Consider the following 22567-nt stretch of genomic DNA (forward strand, 5'->3'; position numbering starts at 1 on the left):
TTGAATAATTAGTCCAAGCATCCAGCATACATCATGCAATGGAACATCGAGATGGGCCAGTGATAACGATCATCTCTAAGTACCATGAAATAATGCATGGACCATGAGATGGAGATTGCAAAGGAAGCAAGGAGAATCATGTCTAGCCATCTTCATAGCTTTTCAAGCCCATGACAAAGATATATACCACCAAAAAAAAGAAAAAAAACCCAGGACAAAGTCCGTGACAAGAACGATGGCGATGACAATAACGATAATGATGAATTCATAAAATCAGTTAAAATTAGCCTTGCCTCGACCATCTTACTTTTAGCAATTCTAGCTCATAATGCCACATAGGGTCCACAGGTAATAATTCTTATTCTAGTAATCAACAAAGGTAATTTTCTTTTTATGTTCATGTTTTATATCGTCAACTGATCATGAATACATGATGTCAAGTTTTATCTTTCCTATATATAAGAACATGCTTATGTAACTCAATTTGGCAGCCTACCTTTCTTAATAGATTCCTATTTTAATTTGCAGGTTTCACTTTTCACAAAGTAGCTTTGTTAGGGATTTGCCGACTCCTCATGTACTTCTATGGTCCTTTCATTTAATTAGATTATTTTAATAGTAAGATCCTTCTTTGCACCTAAATCAGAAACAATTATAGATGCTTTAATAAAACTTCGTAAGAAGATAGCTCGAGAAATATTTGAAGATAGAACTGTGTCTCAACAGAAAAATTGATATTTTTCTACCAACCACAAATCTTATGTTCGACGTAGCTTGTCAATACTGAAGAATACATTGATGGGCAATATCCAGAAACTCTTGGACAGATACCGATAAAGCAATTAATTGATACTCAAAATGTTATTTGCTATGTTTTTATATGTTCAGAAAATCAACATCTCCTGCAACTAGCGGTTATATCAGTTTGTTCAAACTGAACTCTTTATGCATTAAAATAAACTAAATACCTTTGGGCCCTCCCCATGCAGGTGTGCTAAGGAAGAGAAGTAAACCTGCGAGGTGCTGAAATACAATTCAGAAGGCATGAGGGTGTGGACTCCATTTTGGTAATCTATCATATGGTTACATAACTCATGCTGACTGCTTGTACTTTGGGGATGATCGTCTTTGTCTACATTTCACTTTTGGCATGCCAGATGCAACAATATATATGCTGTAGCTTCCGTGATGTACCAGAAAATGAAAAAATCGAACATAAATGTGGCAAACGGATTTGAAGACCACAGGCTTCAGGTCAGCAACCAATCACCGCTGGTCAGCTTTTGCTGTTCACCGTCAGATCCGGATCAATATGGCTGTGATTAATAAAGAAAGATATATGCATATATATGTGTGTGTGTATATATATGTATGTATGTATATATGTATGTATGGTATATATAATACTGTTACAGAAAAATTTGCAGATTGGTATGTTATCCGGAGCAGAGAGAAACTTGCTAGTTTACGATCCAAAACAAATACCAAAACAAAAAATAGAAGGAAAAATTTAAAATATGTATATATATATATATATATATATATATTAAAAAAGGTTAAAATAATGAGTTTTTTTTTTATAAAGAAGCCTTAAGTCTCTTCAAAACATTTTCTCGTCATCAAAAAAAAAAAAAAAAAAAACCCTCTAATGCTTCATATGACTCTCTCTCTCTCTCTCTATTTATAAAACTATACTCTTTCTGCCACTATGTATAAAACAAAAAAGTCAACATTTCCTACTAAAAAAAGGGTGAAAATATCACTATCCCTATCCCACTCCAACTAAATAATAAACTCAAATATATTAAGTTTAAGGCTCAATCTAATAAAAGTGAACCAGCACTAAAAAGCAATGTGGAGTGATTGATTATAACCCTATTTGATTTTGATGAGCTCAAAGCATTTGAGTATATCTTATGTTTACTAATGAATTCAATCTAGTGTTTCAGTGAAATTCTTGTAAATTTATGGATAAGTGTCTCTAGATTTGGTTCAAGACATTTTGGATAAGTTAAGAAGTCAATTTGAACCAAAGTCTGAGACTCGAGTCGACTCGGGGAGATTACGAGTCGACTCCAAGCATATCAGAAGCACTGGCACAGGCTCGAGTCGACTCCTGTACATTACGAGTCGACTCCGACTGAGAACAGACAGACAGACAGAAAGATCCATCTCTCAACCTGTCAATGAGTCGACTCCTGAAGAGCGCGAGTCGACTCCGATACTGCCGAGTCGACTCCAGGGTAGTACGAGTCGACTCCAGGGAGTTACAGACAGAAAGAGAAGTTATTTTGGACCCTGAGAACCGAGTCGACTCCTGAGGAACTCGAGTCGACTCCGATGGTTGGCCGGTCGACTCCAAAGGAAGCGAGAGTCGACTCTCAGTGTGATACAAGGCAAAAGTCAGAGAGCAACTTTCGGACACTGAGAGCCGAGTCGACTCCCGCAAAGTCCGAGTCGACTCCAAGACAGCGCGACCCCAAAAAGACAGAAGACAGTATTTTCGTCTCTGAGAGGCGAGTCGACTCCAAGATAGTTCGAGTCGACTCCAAGGCAGCGCTACCCCAAAAAGACAGAAGACTGTTTTTCGGATACTGAGAGCCGAGTCGACTTCAAAACAGTTCGAGTCGACTCCAGGACGGCACGAGTCAAAAGACAGAAGATCGGGAGTTCGGACTCTGAGCGCCGAGTCGACTCCCAGAATTTCCGAGTCGACTCGAGTGAGCAAAGTTGAAGAATACATCTATGGATTTCTTGGAATGAGTCGACTCCTAAAGTGCCAGGTCAGCTCCAGACTTTGGGGAGTCGACTCCGGGTTAAGTCGAGTCGACTCCCAGTCGAGAAGAGCACTTTAATTCAAATCCGGAACAGTTGCCGAGCCGACTCCAGAAAAGCATGAGTCGACTCCTGCTGCAGCCGAGTCGACTCCAGATCGCGCGAGTCGACTCCGATCCCAACGGAAACATTGTCAGAATGTGCAGAATGTGCAGAACGGCTAGAAGATTGTGTCTAACGGCTAGTTTCTATGGGGAATGGCTTAAATAGCCACAGAGAACTGTAGCAAGGCAGTGAAGCGACATTCCATTCAAAGAAAATAAGAAATCTTCATCTACCAAAGGATTTCAAAGGAAAAGAAGGAAGAGGGCCATTAACTCCATTCAACCAACTCTTCCCAGCATTAAAGAAGTCTCCTTCAGCCTTCAAGTCTTAAAGACATTCAAGAGGAGACCCAGAGTTCGAGAAGCCCTCCTCTACATCTTCATAAATTTGTTTGAGGGCTCTTAACTTCTCTCTTATTTATATCGCTGAATATCTGCTTGTTTAGAAGCTGTATTTTTCTGTTTGTTTTTCAATCCATTTGGTCCTTACTTGATTCAATCAGGGGATTGAATCAAGGGTGTAAAGGTTTGTTGGTGAGCCTAGGTTGAAACCAACGTGTAAGGGTTTGATTGTGATCCCGGAAAAACAATCGAGTGGTTCTAGTCGGTGAGCCTGAGAAAACCGACCGAGTTCATTGTGATCTCGTAAAACAACAAGTTAGGTTGTGAGCTTGTAAAACAACCGGCTGTAATCCGAGGGGTTATAGTGAATTCCCAAGTGAGGCTTGGGGAGTGGACGTAGGAGCAAGGGTTAGCTCCGAACCACTATAAAATTATTGTGTTTGTGATTGCTTTGTTGTCTCTTACTTTCATTTCATTCACTGCATATAGCATCTAATTAATCAACTTGCAAAAAGTATTAATTAGTTATTCACAAACCATTTAATTGCAATAATTATTTTAAAACCCAATTCACTCCCCCCTCTTGGGTTGTCTATCTGGGCAACAAGTGGTATCAGAGCCGGAACTCTATTACCTAAAGAGTAAAAGATCAAAATGACAACCCCATTTGGATCTCTCACATTGAGGGCCAGTCCACCCATAAACCTCCATTCTTTAATGGATCCGACTACTCATATTGGAAGGCTAGGATGAGAATATTTATCCAAGCCCAAGACTATGAGATGTGGACCACCATTCTAAATGGACCATACATCCCATCCATTCGTGTAGAGGGTGTCACTGTACCCAAGCTTGAAAAGGATTGGGATGACAATGACATAAGGAAGGCACAACTAAATGCCAAAGCAATGAATGTGCTTTATTGTGCATTAGATAGAAATGAATTCAATAGAGTCTCTACTTGCATTTCTACAAAAAAAATTTGGGATAGACTTGAAGTGACCCACGAGGGCACAAATCAAGTAAAAGAATCCAAAATAAATATATTAGTTCATAAGTATGAATTATTTAAGATGGATTCTAATGAAACAATCACTTGCATGTTCACTAGATTTACTGACATTGTCAATGGCCTAAAAAGCCTTGGCAAAAATTATACTAACAGTGAGCTTGTCAGGAAGATTCTTCGTTGTCTACCAAGGTCATGGGAAGCCAAGGTGACGGCAATCCAAGAAGCCAAGGATTTAAACAAGCTGCCACTAGAGGAGCTACTTGGATCCCTCATGATGCATGAGCTAACGATGAAACAACACAATGAAGAAGAGTCCTCTCACAAGAAAAAGGTAATAGCACTTAAATCTGTTTCTACTAACAAAGATTTGTCTTGCAACAGTAGCAGTGAAGAGGAAGACAATGAGGGAGATGATGATGAGGCTCTCCTTGTAAGAAAATTCCGTAGATTCATCAACCGGAAGAAGTCCTTACATCAAAGGAGAGGCCCCTCAAGTTCCTATCACAAGGATAAAGGTAAGACAAGGAAAAATGAGGAGATCGGATGTTATGAGTGTAAGAAGCCGGGGCACTTCAGAGCTGAGTGTCCTTTGCTGAAGAAGGGGAGCAAGTACAAGAAAAAAAAGTCTTCGTCTCCACCCTATCGGACTCCGACACATCATCATCATCATCGGATGAGGAACAAGAAGAAAAGGCCAACCTAAGTTTTATGGCTAACGACAATGAGGTAACATCCGGAACATATTTAGACTTTACTTTCGATGAATTATATGATGCCTTCAATAAATTAATGGACGAGTATAAGACAATAAACCTTAAAAACAAAGAATTGAAACTAACTAACCAAACTCACCTCCGTAAGTATGATACATTAGTTAAGGATAAAGATGTTATTATTAAAGAAAATTCAGAACTTAAGACAAGCAACCAAATCTTAATCAAAAGACTAATACCTTAATTAAAGATAACGAAAGGCTGACCAAAGAAATATTAGAACTTAAAAATAATAAACAAATCTTAAAAGAGAGTCTCACAAAAGACCTAAATGGACTAAAAACAGAAAAACAAAAGACACTAGAACTTGAAAAGTACAAGCCTTTTGTAGAAAAATTTACATATAGCTCAGAAAAATTAGAAATGATACTTAATAGTCAACGAGCTGTGTTCAATAGAGTTGGTTTAGGGTATAAACCTAAAAATAAGCAAAATCCTTAGTAATTTCTTTGTTAAAGCAGGAAAAAGTAAATCTAAGAAAATAACATGTTTTTGCTGTGGAACATTAGGACATAAAGCAAATGTGTGTGATTATAAAAAGGAAAAACTAAAAGAAAAATTAAAAGGGTTTGGGTTCCAAAAGGAACCAACATTACTGACCATGAAGGACCCAAGAAAACTTGGGTACCTAAAATTGTATGATTTGCTTGTGTAGGAGTGTCTTGCAGCCAAGGTCGACAAAAATTGTTGGTACTTGAATAGTGGCTGCTTAAGACACATGACGGGTGACAAAGACCAATTCTTCACCCTTGAGGCTAAGAAGGGAGGTGCTGTGACTTTTGGAGACAATAACCAAGGTCACATCATTGGTATAGGTAAAGTACAAATCACCCCTTCAACCTTTATTGATAATGTTCGATATGTTGATGGTCTTAAGCATAATCTACTTAGCATTAGTCAATTGTGTGATAAAGGTTTTGATATTTTGTTCAAACCATCCTTATGCATCATAACCAACTCAAATGACAATAGTTTAGTTTTTAAAGGAATAAGACGTGGAAATGTGTATGTAGTAGACCTTGAGGATCTTGCCAAACATAACCCATGTTTAGTTGTTAATGAAACTAAGGATAATGATGCTAGTTGGTTATGGCACCATAAGTTAGGTCATGCAAGTATGGACACAATATCAAAACTAGTTAAAAGAGATTTCGTGATAGGTTTGCCAAAACTAAAGTTTGAAAAGAATAAAATATGTGAAGCTTGTCAATATGGCAAACAATCAAGGAACTCCTTTAAATCCATAAATTGTGTCTCTACCTCTAGACCTCTAGAACTACTACACATGGATCTATTCGGACCAACTAGAACCACAAGTCTAGGAGGAAATAAATATGGTCTAGTTATTGTAGATGGCTTTTCTAGATATACTTGGGTCATGTTCTTAGCTCATAAAGATCAAGCATTTTCAGTTTTTAAGAAATTTCATAAGGAAGTAACAAATGCTAGAGATACTTCAGTCATAGCTATTAGAAGTGACCATGGAACCGAATTTGAAAATCATTTATTTGATGAGTTTTGTAGTAAAAAGGGTATAACTCATAATTTTTCTGCACCTAGGACACCACAACAAAATGGAGTTGTAGAAAGAAAAAATAGAACCCTAGAGAAAATGGCTAGAACCATGCTATGTGAAAGTAACCTCCCTAAGTACTTTTGGGGAGAAGCCATTAATACCTCATGTCATATATTAAATAGAGTTTTATTGAGACCCATTATAAAGAAAACACCTTATGAACTTTGGAAAAATAGAAAATCAAAAGTAAACTATTTTCATGTCTTTGGATGTAGGTGTTTTGTTCATAATAATGGAAAAGACAATCTAGGTAAATTTGACTCTAAATCTGATGAAGGTATATTTTTGGAGTATTCTACAACTAGTAAAGCCTATAGAGTTTTTAATAAAAGAACCCTAGTTATAGAAGAATCTATACATGTTGTTTTTGATGATTCTAGTAATATCTCTTCTAGCAAGAGAGTTGATCTTGATGATGATGCTGAAATTCTTGAAAAAAGATTGATGAGATGACATTACAAGATGATGAACAAAAATTAATTGGAAATGCATCATCAAGCCAAGAAGCTATTGTGGATCATGGGCTGACTAAGGCTTGGAGGTATGCTTATGGGCATCCTAAGGAATTAATTTTAGATGATCCATCTCAACCTGTCAGGACTAGAGCATCTCTTAGGAACTTAAATAACCATCTAGCTTTTGTCTCACATTTTGAACCCAAACACATAGAAGAAGCTGAAAAAGATGTAAATTGGATAAATGCAATGCAAGAAGAACTAAACCAATTTACTAGAAACAAGGTATGGAACCTAGTTGAACGACCCTCTGAATATTCAATTATAGGTACCAAATGGATATATAAAAATAAACTTAATGAAAATGGAATTGTAATTAGGAATAAGGCTAGACTAGTACCAAAGGGGTATAATCAAGAAGAAGGTATAGATTTTGATGAAACCTTTGCTCCTGTAGCTAGACTTGAGGCAATTAGACTGTTACTAGCATTTTCTTGCTCTAAGGACTTCAAATTATTTCAAATGGATGTGAAAAGTGCATTTTTAAATGGGTATATTAATGAGGAGGTGTATGTAGAACAACCTCCTGATTTTGAAAATCATCAATACCCTAATCATGTGTATAAATTGAACAAAGCACTTTATGGTTTGAAACAAGCACCTAGAGCATGGTATGAAAGACTTAGCAAATTTCTACTAGATCATGAGTTCTCTAGGAGAAATGTAGATACAACACTGTTTCTAAAGAAGAAAAACAAAGATATGTTAGTAGTGCAGATTTATGTTGATGATATTATTTTCGGTGCTACTAACAATCGCCTCTGCAAAGAATTTGCTGACTTGATGTAGAGTGAGTTTGAAATGAGCATGATGGGAGAGCTGAACTATTTTCTCGGGCTTCAAATCAAACAATCTGAAGAAGGGATCTTCATCAATCAAGCTAAATACATCAAGGAGATGCTTAAGAAGTTTGATATGGAGGGAAACAAGTCAATTAGCACACCCATGAGCTCATCATGCAAGCTAGACCAAGATGAATCAAGTAAATCTGTAGATCAAAAGATGTATAGAGGTATGATAGGATCTTTATTATATCTCACTGCAAGTAGACCTGATATCATGTTTAGTGTATGCATGTGTGCTAGATATCAGTCTAATCCTAAGGAATCTTATCTAATTGCAGTCAAGAGAATCTTTAAATATCTAATAGGAACAAAAAATATAGGTTTATGGTATTCTAAAGAATCTAGCCTGAACTTAATAGGATACACAGATTCAGACTTTGCTAGTTGTAAACTTGATAGAAAAAGCACCAGCGGGTCATGTCAATTCTTAGGAGAAAATTTAATCTCATGGTTTAGCAAGAAACAAAACTCGGTTGCATTATCTACTGCTGAAGCTGAATATGTTGCTGCCGGGAGTTGTTGTGCTCAAATCATGTGGATCAAACAACAACTGGAAGATTATGGAATTAAACAAGATAAAATTTCCATTAATTGTGACAATACAAGTGCTATTAACTTAACTAAGAATCCAATTCAGCACTCAAGAACCAAACACATTGAAATAAGACATCACTTCATAAGAGATCATGTACTGAATGGTGATGTTACACTTCAATTTATTTGCACTGATGATCAACTAGCTGACATCTTCACAAAACCCTTGAGTGAAGAGCGATTTAGTGTGCTTAGGAGAGGATTAGGAGTGATTGATCCATCCTAGTGATGTTCTCCTCTAGTTAATTGATTTTGATGATTAGCTTGTGTTAAAGATAGAGTTTATCATCTATGATCATCAAATCAGATCATAAACTTAGTGATTATCCCTTGTTTGGCACGACAATAACATGATTTTTAGGTGAATGCCAGAGTTCGAGTCGACTCGGATAAGTTTCAGAGTCGGCTCATGAGGGGGAGTCGACTCGCACACAGACGGAAGTCGACTCGAGGTCGATGGCAACATAGGGGGAGTCGACTCGCGCATATTTTGGAGTCGACTCGAGGTCGAGTCGACTCGCGACTTACTAGAGTCAACTCGCGGTCGGAAATCCGATGTTTTAACCCTAATCGAAGCGTTTAATCAACACTTCTATTCACCGCCTCCACTGTTCACAAACCCTAGAGCCGTCTCCGACCTCGTCTCCGACCTCCATTAGGGTTTTTCCGTCGAGCTTCTTCCGTCCATTAGGTTTTTTTCCCCCTCTCTAAGTCTAGAATGCCTCGTAAGGTAGTTGTCCCGAGCCGGAAGAGGCCCCAATCCGCGAGCGGCGCCGAGCGACGGTCCAAGGCTCGGAATGATCCCATGAGGCCACAACCTCCGGTTCGTTCCCCGCCGAGGCTGGTTCCCTCGCGTCCGTGTGCCGGGAAGGCGGTCTCCACCGGAAGATATGTCAACTTCGACTATCTCTCCCGGGAAGGCTTCACTATAGGGCATAGGTTGAAGGCCCAAGGACTAGAGTTCTTTTGCTCTCTAGATCTCCCCACTTACCCAGGGCTAGTTAGGGAGTTTTATGGGATAGTGTCTAGGGGTAATGGTGGAATACAGGAAACTGTAGCGGGTGTCCCTTTATTCATTTCAGAGGATTTTATAGCACAAATCCTACATCTTCCCCAAGTAGGGGTATTTCCTACTTACCCGGCCGATAGGACTGAGGCCCTTACGGCCATATTAGGGAGTCCACCCCAGTCCCCACTAGATGAGGTGTCCGCTAGTTCACTATCAGTTGAAATGCGGCTCCTCTTGAGTATTATTTCTAGGACCCTGTTTCCTAAGACCGGCCGCTTTGACTTTGTATCCGAGAGGGACCTAGCCCTCATGTATTACATTCTCCAAGATACCTCAATTAACTTCCCTAAGCTGATCTACAAATACCTATGTGAGCCACTAGACAAACCTAGGCTCACCCTTCCATATGGGATGATGTATACCCTGATTTTTAGGGAGTCCGAGATCCCCATTCCTGAGGGGGAACCCTCTCGCGCACTGCGATACACAGATCGCATGGGTGAGGGAACCCTTCACAGGATGGGATTTGATAAGGTAGAGGGAGTCTGGGTCAGAAAATCATCCTCTTCCACACTTACCACTCGACACTCCCCCAGTCCTGATCATGATTCTGACTTTTCCACCTATCCCTCCACCTCAGCCGGACCCTCCTCTTCAGCACCACCCACTCAGCTGATAGAGGTCCGGATCTCTCCTAAGCAGCTCCGGGAGTTGCGGCAGGAGATCGTACGGGATCTTCGGGACGACCTACTGAGGGAGCTCCGAGGTCCAGCCACTGCCCCCTCTTCTGCATTAGTTCCCTCATTATCAGCCGTGACCGAGATGACAGCTCATCTGAGGGAGGAGATCTACAATGTCAGAAGCCTTATACAAGCCCAATTCTCAAACATGAGCGATGTCACAAGCAACACACGAAAGATGCGAGATGACATCCGACACAACATGGGCAGCCAGAGTCAGGGGGCCAAGCGTCTGGCGAATGTGTTGATCGCCAAGTTGGACACACTCCAGGCGAGTCTGACTGAGCTCTCCTCGATCCACAGTAGGGCCACCTCGGCGATCATCACGCAGCTAGGGAACGTCACAGATGGGGTCAGTCTACTTATGGAAAATCAAGACTGAGCAAGGAAGCCACATCCTCCTCGAAGAAACCCTAGCCTGTTTTTTCATTTTGACATGTATTTATTGCTTTACTCTTTGTACTTACATCTACATCAATACAATGAGTAGACAATTTCTTCCATATTGTGCAAATTTAATCTCTAATTGCTTGTGTGATGTGCTTTCTTCCTTTTTGCTATGATGACAAAAAGGGGAAGAAAATATATAATATATTGAATAGACATGTAAAGGAAATCAATGAAAAAAAATCAATAAAAAGCAAACTTTTAAAAAATACAATAATTTGTTCTTAGTGGATTCGATACCTCGAGGCTCATTATCTCTCTGTTGGGGCTCCTAACGGAGTAATCTCCAGAATCTATTCAAGGGATATTCGGAGATTAGTTGAATCATACTCAAGAACAAATTGACAGATTTTTCCTCTAAAAATAAAAAATTTAAGTTCAAAAGCTTCAATACACTAAACGAAATTTCAGAGAATCAAAACAAAGTTGAATGCATGTGTTGAGGGGGAGAATCTAAAATTTCAGGAAAACAAACTCATTAAACATATATAAGCCAAACAATCGATTGCATGACATGAAGGCTTATATAATTCCAAATGAAAGGGGGAGCTTTAACTTCAAAATTTACTATTTCGCACCTTTCAGTTTTGGATAAATTAAATAACTAGACACTTGAATTCATTTTGAAATTTTACTATAAATTTTCTTTTTGGTTGAGCAATTCACTTTACATATACTCAATGTTTTGTCATCATCAAAAAGGGGGAGATTGTGGAGTGATTGATTATAACCCTATTTGATTTTGATGAGCTCAAAGCATTTTCGTATATCTTATGTTTACTAATGAATTCAATCTAGTGTTTCAGTGAAATTCTTGTAAATTTATAGTTAAGTGTCTCTACATTTGGTTCAAGACATTTTGGATAAGTTAAGAAGTCAATTTGAACCAAAGTCTGAGACTCGAGTCGACTCCGGAAGATTACGAGTCGACTCCAAGCGTATCAGAAGCACTGGCACAGGCTCGAGTCGACTCCTGTACATTACGAGTCGACTCCGACTGAGAACAGACAGACAGAAAGAAAGATCCATCTCTGAACCTGTCAACGAGTCGACTCCTGAAGAGCGCGAGTCGACTCTGATACTGCCGAGTCGACTCCAGGATAGTACGAGTCGACTCCAGGGAGTTACGGACAGAAAGACAGAGAAGTTATTTTGGACCCTGAGAACCGAATCGACTCCTGAGGAACTCGAGTCGACTCCGATGGTTGGCCGGTCGACTCCAAAGGAAGCGAGAGTCGACTCCCAGTGTGATACAAGGCAAAAGTCAGAGAGCAACTTTCGGACACTGAGAGCCGAGTCGACTCCCACAAAGTCCGAGTCGACTCCAAGACAGCGCGACCCCAAAAAGACAGAAGACAGTATTTTCGTCTCTGAGAGGCGAGTCGACTCCAAGATAGTTCGAGTCGACTCCAAGGCAGCGCTACCCCAAAAAGACAGAACACTGTTTTTCGGATACTGAAAGCCGAGTCGACTCCGAAACATTTCGAGTCGACTCTAGGACGGCACGAGTCAAAAGACAGAAGATCGGGAGTTCGGACTCTGAGCGCCGAGTCGACTCCCAGAATTTCCGAGTCGACTCGAGTGAGCAAAGTTAAAGAATACATCTATGGATTCTTTGGAATGAGTCGACTCCTAAAGTGCCAGGTCAGCTCCAGACTTTGGGGAGTCGACTCCGGATTAAGTCGAGTCGACTCCTAGTCGAGAAGAGCACTTTAATTCAAATCCGGAACAGTTGCCGAGCCGACTCCAGAAAAGCATGAGTCGACTCCTGCTGCAGCCGAGTCGACTCCAGATCGCGCGAGTCGACTCCAATCCCAACGAAAACATTGTCAGGATGTGCAGAATGTGCAGAACGGCTAGAAGATTGTGTCTAACGGCTAGTTTCCGTGGGGAATGGCTTAAATAGCCACAGAGAACTGTAGCAAGGCAGTGAAGCGACATTCCATTCAAAGAAAACAAGAAATCTTCATCTACCAAAGGATTTCAAAGGAAAAGAAGAAAGAGGGCCATTAACTCCATTCAACCAACTCTTCCCAGCATTAAAGAAGTCTCCTTCAGCCTTCAAGTCTTAAAGACATTCAAGAGGAGACCCAGAGTTCGAGAAGCCCTCCTCTACATCTTCATAAATTTGTTTGAGGGCTCTTAACTTCTCTCTTATTTATATCGCTGAATATCTGCTTGTTTAGAAGCTGTATTTTTCTGTTTGTTTTTCAATCCATTTGGTCCTTACTTGATTCAATAAGGAGATTGAATCAAGGGTGTAAAGGTTTGTTGGTGAGCCTAGGTTGAAACCAACATGTAAGGGTTTTATTGTGATCCCGAAAAAACAATCGGGTGGTTCTAGTCGGTGAGCCTGGAAAAACCGACCGAGTTCGTTGTGATCTCGTAAAACAACAAGTTAGGTTGTGAGCTTGTAAAACAACCGGCTGTAATCCGAGGGGTTATAGTGAATTCCCAAGTGAGGCTTGGGGAGTGGACGTAGGAGCAAGGGTTAGCTCCGAACCACTATAAAATCATTGTGTTTGTGATTGTTTTGTTGTCTCTTACTTTCATTTCATTCACTGCACATAGCATCTAATTAATCAATTTGCAAAAAGTATTAATTAGTTATTCACAAACCATTTAATTGCAATAATTATTTTAAAATCTAATTCATCCCCCCCCCCCTCTTGGGTTGTCTATCTGGGCAACAAGCAAACTATTCCAACATAATTGGAATAAGAAACAAAGATAAAGTAGAAATAGAATCCTAGTATGCTTAGAACTAGATAATCAATCTGAACAAAGATATTGAATATTTAAGTGTCCATGATCTCCCTATCTCAACAGTCACTTCAGTCCAATATGGCCTGATCTGAAACATTTAAAGCATGATGAATTATAGAGCTGGCAACCTGTCAAGATATGAGAACCCATGCGAACATGTGTTTAATCTCGTATTTCACATCGACTATACGATAGATTTATCTTTGATACTTATATAAGATCAAAAAAATTTAAATAATACTTTTTGGTTAATATTTTTAGATGAAGTTCTGAATGATTACAAATAGAATCAAAGTGAATTAAGGGATACCATGACACGAGCTTATTTGAATTAACCACGGACGGGTCAAATTTTAGATATTTATACATAATAAAAAAAATTTAACTAATACTTTTTAATTATTGTTTTAGGTGAGATTCTATATTATTATGCAAGAATTTTGTTCTTCTCTACTTTATTCGGTTCGGAGGAAAAAAAAAAAGAAAAAGAAAATTGTTGCTTCACCTAGTCATAGTCGAAATTCCGCCTTAACCGTCCCTTTACACGTCTATGAGTCATGGTCCACGCACTCCAGATCTCTCTCCTTAGCTTCTCGGCCATTGCTTTAACTTCTCGAAAAGAAAAAAGTAGTTATATTTGGCAGAATATATATAAAAGAACACACGCAAACCACGAGAGAGACGTCAGTTGTGTGCGATGGCATGGATCTGGTTGCGGGCCAGAGGGGAGGGAGCTGGAACGGGAACAGTGCCACGTGAAACGGGAGGTAGACGACGGTGCAACAGCGGCCGGGAGCCGAACGGAGACAAATGTTCACGTGAAGACCGGAGAAGACGGACGGGGGAACCGCGACGACGTTGATGTGGAATTATTGATGGCGTGGTATAACCGCGACGACGGCGGAGTCTTATGCCACAAAATAAAAAGAAGAATTTAGCCACTTCAAGGGATGCGTCTCACAAGTGATGTCTTCGATCATGCATGGCAGGCTGGTGTCATGCTGTCGCTTTGGATGCAGGGGACTTCTAGTGTTTTCTTCTAGTGGATAGGAAAGCCCTATCGTTTGATTCCGGTTGTATCTTTCACGCGAACGAATGGTTAGTCTTTTCACAGATTTTTAAGCACCAGAACTTCTGCATTTATCGGTCTGCATCGATCTTGATGCGACTTGCACCATAACGGTGGATTCCTGGGAATAAAGGTAAAACCTTCTTTCGCGTGAAGGATACAACTCTATCCCTATATTGTTCCCTCGAGCAAAGGTAGCAAAAATGGGCGGCAGGGCTTGTCAGTTTTGTGGGAAGGGAGGGTTCAATCTTTACCAATTCACTACTGGATTATGCAATGGTTGCTTTAAAATCTATACAAATGGATATGAATGAATAAATTCAAAGTGTTTGGAGATCTACATAGGATGTGATCTAACAATCGACGTCGTGAAAAAAGATCAATTATTCTTTCATACAAAAGTTGCAACTCTAACCCAGTGGAAATATCAATAGTTTTTTTTCTTCTGAGTAAATTATATAGCCCTCGAATAAGTACATCCAAACTCCAAATGATCTGCCCCTCTTATAAGTACATCCAAATTCCAAACTCCAAATGTCAATTGCATGAACTTCCACACATCCTGGAGTTGCATGTATTTGTTGAAAAAATAATTTGTAATTTTCTAGAAGCTGGAGAATTATGGATTGATCTCCAATGTATCTGGAAGCTAAAGAATTAAATGGAAGAACCTAGAAGATGATGGTTTAGTCTCCAATGTATTTTGGATTAAGTGTCCATAGTGAATAGTTAATTTTCTATGTACTTAGAACTTAAGTAAACTAAGAGTCATGTAGAGATCTAAGAGTTACCTTTGTAGTAGTCTAAGAGTCACCATTGTATCTAAACTAGTCTAGAAAATTCTGTCTAGGCTTATAAATATAAGAAGCTGAAGTCAAGTTGAATAAGCCAAAAAATAATATTATCAAAAATATACTTTAAGTTGTAGTTAAAGTATTCTACAAAAATTTCTCAAGTTTTTTTCAACCTTGCAACTCTACAATATTTTCTGTCTATTTTAATCCACCATCTGCTGCTTGCCCAACAGTATTACTGTATCCATCCATTCTTGCCAAATTTTCAAACATTGACATTTTAACTAGGCTTTCTGGGAGATATTAGTAAGCACCAAAATTAGCCTTCCTTTTGTCATCCAAAAAAAAAAAAGAGCCGGCATCAGCAGTCATCATCAATTAGATAACAATGTAATCATTCAAGATTTTTCAGAAAAGGATTAACATATAAGGGTTTCTTTTTCTTCCCATAAGAGGGAGCATTTGAAGTTTGAATGTACCAAGAGATTGCATCATTTTTCTGTGGTCCATAAATAACAACTTTTCAAAAGTAAACAAATACCTTTAGCAAATATTTGATCACAATTTTCGAGCTCAAGATTTTTACCTTATTCAAATTTTATCCTTTCAGTTCAACTTTGATGATTTGATTATTGCTTAATTTTAAGATAGGAAAACAAGGTATAATTTTAATATACAATATTCCTGACAAACTAAGATGTTGCTATTTGTGTAAATTAAAATTTGACTTGCAATTTGTTAATTGTTGTTTAGAAACTTTCAAAAGAGCCTATAACACATCATAATCTTAATGACTCATTTCATACTTGCAAGCAAATTGTTTCTGTTACATCATGCTATGCTATGCACCACCTGTGCACCACAACCATTGGTCTTTATTTTAATAACAAATTAGTACTAATAAAATATATTATTTTTATCACAATCATTGATACGAGCTATACACATATCAAACAGTGATATATCTAAAACACTACTCAATATATAGCTTAACAAGCTTTTACATTTTAATTACCTTATCTCTAGAGCAATCTAGATACTCATGGATCTCTCATCATTGTAGGATATGGGAGAGTCGGATCTATGCATGCTCACTCTTTCATGCGAAGAGGTTGTTTTCGAATCTTGAACCGTAATCTCTGAATCATAATAAAGCAACTTTACTGTTGCAAGAAAGTTGATCCTCATCTAAAATGGTGTCCCTTTTTGTCAAAGGGATAGACATTCTTGTTGATAATCCTTTCTTGTTTCTCTTTTTTATAATGTTCTCAACTAGTAGATTCTAGTTGGATCCGAGAATCTATAATTCTTTTACTACACATGCACGCGTATGTGCTAGGTTCAGCTGGTTGCTACGTTTGTCCCAAGTTGACCGTTGACCCTTGGCCAAGAGTTACATGGATCGGACTCTATAATTAGTAGCCCAACATGAGTACCTTCACACATGCAATTTAGTCTCTATCTCATCTTGTGGGCAACCGAAGGAGTCAAGGCTAAACCCTAAATTGATTTCGGATCTTTATTTTTGAACAGTTGACAAAGTCAATTGGGTAAGTTTTCTAGAAAAGAGAGCTGGCCAAGCCACAAATTGCATTTAAAAGATTTTTAATCACGATTTTGCAAGATTTATTGCTTTCTGATTTTCTACTAATTACCTATGAAAAGCTTCACAAACAACTTTAAAGCCTTGTTTGGAGCATTTAATTACTAGCATATTCTAATGCTAATTTATAAGCAGCAACTCTCTAAGCAAGGTTAGTCTTATGTAAGTTTCAGCTGGGCTAGTTCTATTTCTTTAGGCATGTCTGCATTAGTTAAGATCAGAATGCTTCGGTGGTCCATCATGTTTCCATCTCAGCCTAATGGGTTTGTAACAATACAGATGGTCATCGATCTGGTATGTATAAAATCTCATTCCATTGCATTCCTCTCTCTCTCTCTCTCTCTCTCTCTCTCTCTCTCTCTCTCTCTCTCTCTCTCTCTCTCTTTCTTTCTTTCTTTCTTTTCTGGAAGAAATGGGAGGGCGAGGGCCCACAGAGATTATTATCATTGATGTAAATCAATGTTTCCCTGCATATCCATTGAGATTTTCTAAGCTTTCTTTGAGTTCTAAATAAAAGAGAAATGTTGTTATTATCATAAAACATAGTTACTTTTAGAGAATGTTATAAAATAGTTATTATAATGGTAAATAGTAGTTAATTAATATAAGTTTTGCTGCATCACTCAATATTACAGTATATTGGTCAGGATCTAAAAACATCTCAATTCTTTCCATCTGTGATTGAGGATCACCCCAAGTTCATCAATTCAGTTTGTGTACAGCCGTGGTGAACTCTAACCAACGTGAGCAAATAATAGATTCGAGCTTAGTAGCTTATGTTGAATGCATGGCCATTTGAGGAAGAGTGATACTATCATGCTGCTCGATCGCAAGAGGAGTTTGTGGTGCAAATGCTGCGCGAGAAAGTTGGTGCAGTTGGTGAATATGGTAGCAACCTTTAGGATTTTTATGTCAAATCATGGAATGCCATGTATATGCCTTCCTATGACACGTGAATGGGCCCACATTCTGCACAAAGTCGAGTTGGGTTGAGATCGACTCAACTAATTTGAATCCAAGGTTGGCAAAATATGGACCGACCTGTCAACACGATTTATGTTTGACCTGCTATAAGCAGATTTTGATTTAAACTAAACAAATTTAGATCATAAATAGGTCGACCTGTTGAACATTTGGGTCAGATTTGGGTTTCAGACATATGATCCGTTTAACCTGTTTAACTAATTCAATATTGATGTTGGATTGAGCTTGGTAACACATTTAAGATATGTTTAACTTATTTAAAATCTACTTAATCTATTTCCGTCATGTTTAATCAGACCCGCTTAACCTATTTTACCAGTTAAAAATCTAAAACTTGTTTAATTCATTTAATCTGACTTATCTGTTTAATAAATAAATTATTCAAGTTGGATCGAGTAACTTGTTTAATAAACTGGTTAGGTTTATATCTAAATTTTTGACTTGTTTAATAAATAGATCAAGTTCAGGTGGGCGAATTTTTAATCTGACCTGCATTTAATTCGATCTATATCTAATTGGACTCCATTGCCACCCTTATCTGCAGCTGGCCCTACTCTCTAGATAAGTGAACCAAAAATAAGGAAAAGCAATGAATTCGCCCGGACCGCAGCCTCCTTTGGAAAAATGGAACTCGGCTTCGACCCCAATCGCACGGGAGACGCCCTTTCCCTATCCAAAGACCGGTCAATCCGCTTGGAAAGAGGCCCATTTGAGGACATTGCGGCGCCCGTTTCTCTTCCAGAATGCTGTCTAAAATTCGTTGAGTTAGGTTTGACCACCACAAATGGCGCACTCAATTTATCGTTAACATGGTCATTGCTTATACTGTAATCATCTCCTCAAAATTGTTTTTGCAACCATCCTCTGCTCTTACTCATTTTCCAGGAGTTCAAGGGATCAGAAAGGAACGGAATAGCTGTGATATCTTATTTCTAATTTTTTGGAGTGTTAGAGACCTGGATACAACGTTTTAAATTGTGTCTTTCTGAATTGGAAACTACGATGTGATGAGCAAAGCGAGGCATGGATATTATAGTTTGAAATACATCTCATTGGCTTGTCAGCTATGATTGCAGCTGTTAGGTTAATCTAAAATCAAAGTAGGGGGTTATTTTCCAACTATCTTTCTTTGAATTTGGTTTGTTTTGTATTCATGTCATGCACATATGTAGACACATGTTATCGGACCCACCCAAAATAGCCATCTGAAAGATAATATTTACACTACAGGGAAAGTCGGTTTTGCCGATGCTTTTTACAAGCGTCGGCAATTTTCGGTCTAACGTCTAAATGTGGCGACGCTTGTAAAAAGCGTCGGCAAAAAACGACGCTAATACGTGTTGGTGTAATCGCAGGCCTAAGACGACGCTAAAAAGCGTCGTCGGAAGCCAACGACCCAAAATTTATTGCGTGTCCAACGAGCCCCACCTCCCCCTTCGTCCTTTCCGTCTATAATATCTTCTCCGAGAAGCTATAGTCCACAGAGAGAAAGAGAGAGAGAGAGAGAGAGAGAGAATGGAGCTCCAAAACCTTCGCAATGGCGACCCTCCGAGCTCCGAGCTCGCAGAACCCAACCATGGCGAACACCACCTCGACCCTCTCCTCTCCCCCTGCGCTTCCCCTCGGACGATGTCGACAGCTCCTGCTCCACTCCCTACGTCAGCGCCCCCTCCAGCCCCGGCCGCGGCGGCGTCGCCGGTGGTTACTTCTTTAGCGCCCCCACCAGCCCCATGCACTTCATCCTCTCCTCCGCCGGCGGCGGCGGAGGCCGCTTCCCTTCCGACTCCCCCGACGCCTCCGTCGCCGGCTCCTTTGAGTTGGAATTCTCCGCCCGATTCCCCTCTGCCGCCGCCTTCGCCACCGGATCCATGACCTCTGCCGACGAGCTCTTCCTTAACGGCCAGATCCGCCCCATGAAGCTCTGCTCCCACCTCCAGCGGCCCCAGGTCCTCGCCCCCCTACTCGATCTCAACGAAGAAGAAGACGACGACGATGAATCTGAGCGTCACCCGCCGGAAATGGCCGCGAGGTGGCGGGATCTGAAGCTCCGGAGCCGATCGATTCGCCGGAGGGCCAGATCCCATTCCCCGCTTCGGAACGCGCCACTCCATTGGCAAATGGAGGTCGAAAAACGAGAAGATAGAGCGAAAGATGTAGAGCCGGTTCCAGATCCGAAGCAGATCGAGGCGGAGGCGGCCACTCTATCCGTCTCGGCTTCGTCCTCCCGGTCCTCCTCCACGTCCTCCTCCTCCTCCTCTGGAAGAACCTCCAAGAAGTGGGTCTTCCTCAAAGATCTCCTCTATAGAAGCAAGAGCGAGGGAAGAGAGAGAGGAAACACCAAAGAGAAGTTCTGGCACTCGATCTCTTTCTTGCCTTACCGCCAGGGCCTGCTCAGCTGCCTGGGCTTCACTTCCCGCAGCTATGGCGCCATTAACGGCATCACCCGTACCCTTCACCCCGTCTCTTCCAAGTAAGCCACGCCGTCTCGCTTCAATGGCAACGAGAGGGCATCTGTGGGATCTGAGGGATGCGATGAAGGAGGCGGAGAGGAAATTAGGGAGGAATCGAGGCTCTGATTCAAAATATTTTTTAAATATTTTTTTTAAAAAAAATGTTTATAACGACGCTTTAAAGCGTCGACGAAAATCCAAAACTGGTTTGGGCTTTCCTGACACTTTAAAGCGTCGGCGAATATTGTTTTTACCGACGCTTTCTCTTAGCGTCGGCAAAAACCGGACCCACGCCCACCTGCCCGACGTCTGACCCACGCTTCAGGGTGCATGGGCTGGAAATTCGCCGACGCTTAAAAGCGTCGGTAGAGACTAAAAAAACCGTCAGGAGATATCCTTTCTTTTGTAGTGTTAGATTTCTTGATCCTGTATAAGTATCCAAGTTCTACCTAGTGAAAAACAGTTCAGGCTAAGGGTTCAAATCCATTCAGCCTCAATAGATTTGTATTGTATTATCTTCTACTCTACATAGATTATAGGTCGGATCCGCTCTGATACTATTTGTAACAACTCAAAATTTTATCTATAATGGCTAGCCGGAAGGTATTATTTAAATTTTTTGATCCTATATAAATATTTAAGATCTACCTAGCAAATAATTGATGTGAGACTAAATACATGCCTATATGGATCCTCACAGCAATACAGTTAGAGTTACAAATGCTTTTATAAGTGGATCATCTGATATGTTGATCTCAACTTCCAGATTTCAAGTTATGATTTGCATTAGACATTCAACTGCTCTGTTGTGTCACTATATAGTCGTTTCTTTGTTATTAAGGTCTATAATTGTAATGACATGGTTGCTTCATGTTTCCTTTGTTATTAATATCATTACATTTGTGACCCAAACTGTATGATTGCAGGGCCTGAGGCTGGTCACATCGTAATAACTGTATGATTGCCGGGCCGGCTATTTTTATACTATCATGAAACACTGGGCACCGAAATGTACTTTCCGGCTGAAAGACCTCGTTTTCCGGCCATGTCACTTTCTTTCTAGCCATTGCACTCACTCGGTCTTTTTCTAGAAATTCGAAATAACATATCTTAGATGCTGCACGAAATTTTTTTTTAGAAAATAATTGCCGATAAGACTTGATAAAAATAATAATTCCTACCATATTTATGTAAGGTAATCTGAATGGTTCTTGTCGTGCCCATGGATGCATTTCTAGTGCCAAACTTTGCACAGTGCAAATTATCGCCTCTCTCATAACTTCCATTCAAAATTTACTTAATTTTATATTATTTTTTCATCCTTCATGACCTTATTCAAATAAATAAATAAATAAATAATATAATTGAGCCCTATGAAGTTAGGCTTGTGAGCTGAATTTTTGATAGCAAAAGAGGAGGAGGAGGAGGAAGAAGATTGACAGCAAAGAGGAGAGCTCCATGCCTTGTATTTTAGCCTATCAATTAAGATAACTTGGCATATAATAATAGAATTCATGTGTTCTATATAATGATAGATTTCTTGCATTTTTCGTCAGTAGTGTGCATTGAACTTAGAGCTGCTTGAAAGTGACTTTCAGCTATATTGGGTGAAAAGTGTGAGGCCCAATAGTCCCACATCGGAAAGACTCGTTCCAGAGCCTGGGCATATGAGGCGGGTGTCTCCAAATCCTGCAGACGCGTTTTGGGTGGAAAACAAAACCGGGGAGGGGTGAAGGACGCTTGCGTGAAGCCCCGGAACCGGACAATATCTGGCAGGGGAGCCCCGCGGTCCCCCCTCATGTGGCCCCCACGTGGGCACTGGGTGCCTCACGTGCTCCGCAGAAGCGGGGGTATGACATTTGGTATCAGAGCCAGAGGTCTCGAGTTCGAAACCCAGGCATCGCGTTGGGGGGGGGGGAATGTTGGACATACTCGGCTGCTGTGCGGGCCATACCCGCGGGGTCCCTGAGCAGCACAGGGAGGGTCACTGTCAGCATGTCCTGCCGCCTGCCAACGGTGATAGCCTGGTTAGTAGGTTGGTCATACCGAGCGTCCCTGAACCCATGGCGAGGCCAGGTCGGAGTCCGGGGTTGGGCGAGGCCTTGGTCGGAGTCGACTCGTGGCGCTGCCTTTGGTGGGGTTTAAGAAAATAGAGTTGCGCCTTCACTA

General features: G+C 40.2%; 1 protein-coding gene across 1 annotated transcript; it reads left to right on the top strand.

The window, feature by feature from the left end:
• Window positions 1-19014: 19014 nt before the first annotated feature.
• Window positions 19015-20422, top strand: LOC120106290. Its single transcript, XM_039119271.1, has 2 exons — window positions 19015-19031; window positions 19516-20422. Exons 1-2 carry the CDS (start codon window positions 19015-19017, stop codon window positions 20420-20422), a joined length of 924 nt encoding a protein of 307 aa, XP_038975199.1.
• The last annotated feature ends 2145 nt before the right edge of the window (window positions 20423-22567 follow it).

This window comes from Phoenix dactylifera, unplaced genomic scaffold (genome assembly GCF_009389715.1).
Source record: "Phoenix dactylifera cultivar Barhee BC4 unplaced genomic scaffold, palm_55x_up_171113_PBpolish2nd_filt_p 000519F, whole genome shotgun sequence".
Lineage (NCBI taxonomy): Eukaryota > Viridiplantae > Streptophyta > Magnoliopsida > Arecales > Arecaceae > Phoenix > Phoenix dactylifera.